Source organism: Gadus morhua, chromosome 2 (assembly GCF_902167405.1).
Source record: "Gadus morhua chromosome 2, gadMor3.0, whole genome shotgun sequence".
NCBI classification, from domain to species: Eukaryota; Metazoa; Chordata; class Actinopteri; order Gadiformes; family Gadidae; genus Gadus; species Gadus morhua.
This window is the reverse complement of record NC_044049.1, coordinates 17,204,746-17,212,245: the sequence shown is the minus strand read 5'-3', so window position 1 is coordinate 17,212,245 and position 7,500 is coordinate 17,204,746. Positions and strand designations below refer to the sequence as shown.

The 7,500-nt window shown below is 43.1% G+C and overlaps 3 protein-coding genes across 6 annotated transcripts in view; 1 reads left to right on the top strand and 2 right to left on the bottom strand.

Moving 5' to 3' along the window:
- Nucleotides 1-1,343, bottom strand: part of LOC115534506 (endoplasmic reticulum membrane sensor NFE2L1) — an 11,702-nt gene extending 10,359 nt beyond the window's left edge. The window contains exons 1-2 of the mRNA XM_030345530.1: nucleotides 1,174-1,343; nucleotides 1-348 (exon numbers count right to left, since the gene is read on the bottom strand). The exon at nucleotides 1-348 is cut by the window's left edge and continues 332 nt beyond it. The gene's annotated coding sequence lies outside the window, so the exon portion shown is untranslated. The remainder of the gene's footprint in view (nucleotides 349-1,173) is intronic.
- Nucleotides 1,344-4,555: 3,212 nt separating this feature from the next.
- On the bottom strand, nucleotides 4,556-6,874 carry praf2 (PRA1 domain family, member 2). Its single transcript, XM_030345579.1, has 3 exons — nucleotides 6,641-6,874; nucleotides 5,962-6,179; nucleotides 4,556-5,559 (listed from the first exon to the last, which is right to left on the bottom strand). The coding sequence occupies exons 1-3, from the start codon at nucleotides 6,817-6,819 to the stop codon at nucleotides 5,420-5,422; spliced, it is 537 nt and encodes a 178-aa protein (XP_030201439.1). The 5' UTR covers nucleotides 6,820-6,874; the 3' UTR covers nucleotides 4,556-5,419.
- Nucleotides 6,875-7,299: 425 nt separating this feature from the next.
- The window catches only part of copz2 (COPI coat complex subunit zeta 2), a 14,762-nt gene continuing 14,561 nt past the window's right edge, over nucleotides 7,300-7,500 (top strand). For 3 of the 4 annotated variants that reach the window (XM_030345562.1, XM_030345553.1, XM_030345545.1), the window contains exon 1: nucleotides 7,300-7,433. In XM_030345562.1, coding sequence (XP_030201422.1) covers nucleotides 7,416-7,433 — 18 coding nt within the window. In that variant the 5' untranslated portion in view covers nucleotides 7,300-7,415. The remainder of the gene's footprint in view (nucleotides 7,434-7,500) is intronic. The other variant, XM_030345569.1, reaches the window with a different exon arrangement.

Genomic DNA, 7,500 nt, shown 5'->3' with positions numbered 1-7,500 from the left:
CCCGACGGGGTTAATGAAATCAACCTCAGGCCGCTGAAATGTGACACATAGGAGGGGGGGCAACAGCACCCCCCTTTAGGAACACACTGGCCCTACTTTGACGCTTACAGGCTGCTCAGTGTGGGTGGGTGGTGCACGTGACAGCTAGGTCGACCAAGTGCTGATGTGTGTGTATTTGTGTCTGTTCAAATTGATTTGACAACAACGGTAAGGACACTTCTGACAGATGGAGGGATCTCCGCCTCACAGATCTTGCGTGTGGAAACAGTGGACTGAACTTTCCTGGACTGGAGTCCTACACGTCTGAGGCTGATGTTGCTTTCTTTTTCAAATCAAGAAATGGAGCAACTGCAGAGAGAGAGAGAGAGATTTATAATATGTGGATACTTAATAATACATTTACAGAATGGGTCGTTGATGTATGTTATTAGTGTTACGTAATATAATATTGTGCATTTTCATGTATACTCGTATTTATATGTGTATCCAACCATAATTATCATGATACCAAGTTGTAAATTTAATTGTGCAACAATTCTAATAGATCATACGTATCCAGTAGGGCCTACGACATAAAGATGAACAGCATTTTACGAAGACTACACATGCTTGTCAATAACAACCTATTCCCCACCGAGGGGAATAGGTTGATTCGACTCGACAGTCGATTCGACTCGACAGTGGATTGACACTTGAATTGTTAAGAGGAGATAAGGATAGAAACAGGATGGTTATCATGCGGGGAGGGCTGTCCGGTGTTATCGCTGGTATCCAGTAACTCCGACCTACTTCTAGAAACGTGTTTGGTAACCAACTACCAACCCCTAGCTTACACACTGTCGCTACATGATGTAATCACCACAAGGAAAGTTATTTCCTCTACCTCCCCACCAGTCACATTGAGTTGAGTCAATACTTTCTTTTGTGGATGTTGTTTACTCCGTGTTGTGATACGGACCACAAAGGGATCGTTCATTCGGGGCTAAAGTTTTCGTCCTCCAAAAATATCCCGGTAGCTGTTTATTAGTAAAATATTCCATAATATGACAAATACTCTCCGATCGTTTGGATCCATCTATAGAGCTCGATTTATTAGAGGTATATACGTAGATAACTATAATAATAATTGTGCAATCGAAACTGCTGGACAGACAACGGTTCGTTTTCTCTTACCAGTAAACACCACTTCTCATTGGAACACTGGTACAGGTGAAGGCGATTCTTCTTGGCTTCAAGCTATCGAAATCAGTTGTGACTGAGTTGAGGTGGGGATATTAAAACTACAGCCTTCGTAGGTTTGTTACACACCCACGATTCCGCCCCTTTTTGGACGTCATTGTAATAATAGACACGCCCCGAAAGGCGAGACCACAGCAGCAATAAACAACTGCAGAGAAACAACACGGTGGTTTACCGCCGGTATATTACTATTTAAAGATCATATCATTGAGAAAGCAAGAAAATGTCGGCCTCCAATATTTAATTATATTCCTAAAATCTAATTGTTTTAACATATCTCTCTCACTGGACAAATTTATTTTGTCACAACAATCTTTCTATTGGATAACTATGAGGAAAAAATCTGTTAATAAACAAAGCACAAATTTAATCTCAACCACATAATTTTCACTGCGGAATGTGCTGGATGTCACACTTTCAAATTAAAGTTAAAGGTTGGGTACGCGATTTGCGAAACGCCAGCAGATTTTGAAAATACACAACTCAAATGGTCCTACCCATCTCCTTCAACGCTGACTCTGACTCCACCCATTCCAAGTACCTGGACGCGCAATCATGCACGAGCGCGAACAGAGATGCGCGAGAGCAAGCCAGGCTAATGTAGGTTTTCGTTTAATAACATGGCACTACATTCAGCTGTAAATTGCACCCAGTACCGCGGAAAGTAGGGGTGCTGGGGGTGCTGCAACACCCCCTGTCCGAGGCCCTGTCTTATCACAGAAAACGATCATTTCTAAAAACTCCGGCCAAAGTGGAGATTTCTGAAAACGCCGGTTATGTGTTGTCGTGTCAACGGGGAGAAACGGGATTTTAGGTTCTGAAGCGTCACATTATGCACCAGGAAATGCTTAACGTCATGTGAGCGCCCGCTGTACCGTATTGGTCCGAATATAAACACAAACCCCATTGTAAGACGACCTATATTTGGAAAAAAGATTTGAAGACCAGATCTTGATTTCATGAATAAATAAATTGTATTAATTGAAATAATATACGAAAATAAAAAGGCATAGAATAAAACACTGCATTGTACGGAAGAGGATTAGGGCCACACATGTAAAAAAAAATTAAGTTCTGACTTTATTCTCAGAATTCTGAGAAAAAAGTCAGAATTCTGACTTTAATCTCAGAATTCTGAGAATAAAGTCAGAATTCTGACATTAATCTCAGAATTCTGAGATAAAAAGTCAGAATTCTGACATTAATCTCAGAATTCCGAGAAAAAAGTCAGAATTCTGACTTTAATCACAGAATTCTGACTTTTTTCTCAGAATTCTGAGATTAAAGTCAGAATTCTGACATTAATCTCAGAATTCTGAGAAAAAAGTCAGAATTCTGAGATTAAAGTCAGAATTCTGACTTTTTATCTCAGAATTCTGAGATTAATGTCAGAATTCTGAGATTAATGTCAGAATTCTGACTTTATTCTCAGAATTCTGAGATTAAAGTCAGAGTTCTGACTTTATTCTCAGAATTCTGAGAATAAAGTCAGAACTTAATTTTTTTTTACATGTGTGGCCCTAATCCTCTTCCGTAGCATTGCCACTAAACAGTAGTGCAAATAGGCCGTACTGATGTGTACACCAAAGACTTCCTGACACTGCTCTGCCCCGCTGTGTTCGCTCTGGCTGTGGTCGCTCCGAACTGTTTCGGCCCGTGGCAAAGCGAGTCATCCTCGCTGCTGTCCAAGGCATGTTGAGACGCAGCATTTATTTAATGCTCATATGTCCTAGTGCTGAAAAAAGGTTATATGAAAAAGTGTGAGGGTAGCGGTGGTGCGCTAAACTTGTTCTGTGAGCAGCTGGATGTGAACCATGGTGTGAAGGAAGTGAACACAACGATCGATTTTCAACTGTGCGCGCATGCACTGGTGTAATTGAGCTGCGCTGCTATATATCTTTTTTATCAATGTGACGAGTTGCGAGTCTAGTGCAGGCCGGGTTTTTTTTTTCCAGCACCCCCTGAGAATACGTTCTCGCGGCTATGGTTGCACCAGATGTTATAAACATTAAGCGGTCACATAAATCATTACTATTTTTAGAAAATGTATGTTTGTTTCATATAATTGTATTGGAAGTCCTGGTTTTCACTAGGGTTGCCGCGGTGTGGACATTTTCACACCGAGTAATACACTCGTCTCAACACCGGTATTACCGAGTATAAACGGTATTAACTTTGAAACTAGGTCAACCGCCACACAAGCATCGGTTTTTAGACCCTTCTCGTCCTTCAGTTGCCGCCAACGTTCGAAAGCAGCGCCTAGGATTATTCTTGATTTCAGTTTTTCTCTTTCAGCGTTTTTATTATCAATTACTCTCTGAAAAAGAGTTTTCCTTCTCTTTGCTGGTGGTGGTGGTGGTGGGGATGGTGGCGTCTTGTCTGCCATGGAAATTGTCTTCTACTGCTAGGTCCAAATGTGGATTAACTAGTTCCAGTAGCTACCGCAGGATAACAACAAACAGGAGCTTGCTCTGGGTCACGAGCACTGCACGAAGGGGTCGCGCGCGGGGCGCGGGGGAGTGCAGTACGACCGTTTGATTGACGTACTTACTGTCCAATGCAACTCGGTGGCAATGGAAATGATTGGCTGGAGTTTTTCGAGCCCTGCCCGTTCCACAGATGATTGACAAGTTTAATTTTCATGTCAGTACTTCTGACTCAGTGGCTGTAAGCGGGTTATGATAAGGATTTCAAGTACTTTTGCAAAAATGGCCAAAAAAGCGAATTCCGTACCCAACCTTTAGGCCACATCTTCAGGCGAAATAACCTGAAAGTTCAGTCATGTCCATTAACTGAATAATGGACAGTATTTGTTCACTTCACACATACGTATATAATGCCGCGTTTCCACTGCAGGGTGCGGTACGGTTCGGTTCGCAAAGGTGCGGTACGGATTGCGTTTCCACCGCCAAAAGTGGCCGTGACCCGGACTGAGCCGTACTCGTTTTGCCCTCGTTTTCAGAAATCCTCAGTTGAGATACTGAAAACGAGACAAGACGCCTGAAAGGGTAACGGAAACCTCGAGCTACACACCCCCTCCGTTGATTGGTCGACAGAACCGTCACTTCCGGGCGATGTGGGGATAAAAACAAATAAACAGTAGCTGTTGTTTACGTAGATGTTTACGTAGCTGCCGCGGCGATCGACATCCGGCCTACCATAAAGGGTACTGTCGGCGGTGGAAATGCGACCTCGGAACTGAGTTGGGCTATTCCGCCCCCTCCCCCCCGGACTGAGGCGAACCGAACCGTACCGCACCCTGCAGTGGATACGCGGCATAATAACACAGATTTAAAATAAAAAACATGCAACTAAATAATGAACAGATGGAAGGCATTTACAGTTACATGAATGTGGCACTCTTTAAATATCCTTAAACACACACACAAAATCCTTAAAAATATACTCACAGAAGTGTTTACTTAGAAAATCCTGCCACTATAGTTTTAGAAATATGTAACCGCACTGGGAAAACATCTGGCCAGGTTGCCCAACAGAGGACCTTTTGGTTAAGCCTGCCTGTTAAGAATTTAGGGTTCTAAAGGGCTCTAAATAATTCAATTATATTAAATTATGTTTCATTCAAGCTCCAAACCTGACCAGAATCTAGGAATTAGATCGCTAGTGCACTGTTAAATGTCTTCAGATACTTAAATGGTCTACTTCACTTAATCAAAGCCTACTAGATCAATCCAGCATGATTAGCCACTCATATTTTCAAATACTCTAAGTAGCTGAAAATGATTCAAATTCAGGTCATTCAAAATAAACATAGCAGGGGAAACTTTAACTTGAATGGGGAATGTAAAAGGTATGACATTTCCATGCTGTCAACAAATCCTCTGACATCCACCGGGAGAGAAGGATCCGTTCATATCTTCGCCAATTTGCAAACAGATCTCTTTGTATTTTAACTCTTGGTCCCTTCAAAAAAAGATAGGACATCATGCGGTACAACTTGGAATACTGCCATTTGAAACTATTTCTGATGCGGGAACAATTTCTAAATACTGTTATAAAAAGGGACAATTTCAATAATGATACAATACAGACAATCTTCACTTGCTTCATCGTCCGCTAGGACTTTTCCTATTTATCTTTGTTCTCGGAATTCCCCTCCACCCCCCATCCCCCAAATGCTCATCTGTCCGGCCAGGGACCTTCCTCCAGGTCCCATGTCCTATGAGCCTGCCTCCTGCTCCTGTCCCAGGGCCTCCAGCATCAGGCCCATGGGGGACCTCTTCAGGCCGATGCTCTCCAGCTTGTTCTCCACCTTGTTCTTTAGGTTCCGCAGTCGCAGCGAAGCATGGACCACCACCACTGGAGGGACGAGACGGAGAGGAAGTGAGAGAGCATGACCGATGGGAGGAGAGAGCCAGAGAAAGGGACAGAGAAGCCGACACAGAGCAACACAGTGAGAGAAGGAGTGTGAGGAAGACAAAGAGAGAGAATAGAGGGAGTGAAAGAGAAATGGGCAGAAGAGCAAGGGAGAGGCAGATGAAAGGATTAGTGGGCGGCCATGAGAAATGTTGTTTTTGAGACACGAGGATGCAGTCAGGAAGAGGGGATGGAGGCTACAGAGATGTAATTTTTGTGTAATTAGACCTCATAGATTGAGATATATGTAGTCCCGGAGGGTTACAGACTATGGACACACAATAGAGAAGAGACATGGACATATTTAGACAAACACAAAAACAGTGCGTGCGTGTGTGTTCTTACAGAGTATAGGGAAGACTATCCCAAACAGGAATATAGACACACTCCCCAGCAGTGACAAAATAATGTAACTGGCCAAAAGTATGGCTAGAAGGCAAAACGAAGGGTGGTTTCTACGGAAACGGCGAAGGAGAGCATGGTTCTCAGCAGCCCAGACGAAGCCCACAAACAAAACCACCACCACCGTCGTCTCCAGGACCAATTGGAAGAGCCAGAAAAAGCTGTAAAGAAACAATGAGCAATATTGAGAAACGCTGCATTGAAGAGAGAGATGTGTGTGAAAGGCCAGGTCTACTTAATTCATGTTAGTTGTTTTGATTTAGCAATTACTCTACTTGAATATACCGTTGAACAGTCGTTGAGCAGTTTAATACCCACTTGAAAACCCAATCCAGTACCATACGCAACAATTGCTTTTTAGTTTGGTATTGTAGTTTATTATGGGGGTAGGCCTACTTTGTTAAGGGAAAATGCTGCACTTTTCGGTGCAACATCCTGTAATATAAAGTAGAGATTATTGTATTGTATTGCGCTATGAAGTTCAACATATATATATCTATATATATATAGATAGATAATATTTATACTATTATGGCATGCATTTAGGCCTATATCCATTTACAATTTCTAGTGGGTTCGCGAAGAGAGCGTGAGAAAGGGGAATGACAGCGTCACAACTCACCCAGGAATGACCAGAAAGCTCAACGCTGAAACAAAATAATTAGTCTGATAGTACAATAAGTTGTTGACTATTCGATTGTTCCATCGTTCCAAGTTACGGAAATCGGGAATGGCAAAGCGGGCCGAACCCAGCAGAAAATCATCCAGGGTGCGGAGGGGTGGTGGCTGGACGTCTTGCATTTTGCAAAATGATAACAGTCAGACTGCAAACCTCTGTATTCGGCCTTTTAATGTAGGTTCGAGAGCCTTAAAGTTGCTTGGTTATTACGCATTAGGACTCCAGCGAGTTCAACGACAGGACATTTAAACAAATATAAATGATACCGAATCAAACATTGTGTAAATAATTATTTTATCCTTCATACGTATTTAATTAGATTGTTTCCGCCGCTATTAGTTTTAAGTTAGTCAGTAGTCACAGGGGCTTTTATTGCTAAAGGCTGGTGAGGTCTGTAGTTTCAATGCAGACCGAAGGATCAAGTACAGTCGTCGCCCCCCCCCCCCCCCTCATTTTGTCACTACTGCCTCGAGATCATATGGCCCACGCTGTTCAAATATTGGCAATACATCTGCATATATCAGAAAGATGTTGCATTTCACCCGTAAGCCTGATTGTATGTCTTTTACTTTGAAAGTACAGCCGCTGAGCTGGAGCTCTTCTACCGGCTGCCGCTGCGCCTGCGTGCTATCCGGTTGGCTGCGTAAACGCGCTCGCGCAGCGGCACTACTAGGATGACAGCTCAGACCTGTCCACGTCAACAGCGAACACAGACGCGATGGATTCCATGTCCATGGTAAGCGACCGTCGATCACACTGAGATTTTGCCTATGCTTTAACGAACAAGACAGCCAACGCACCGT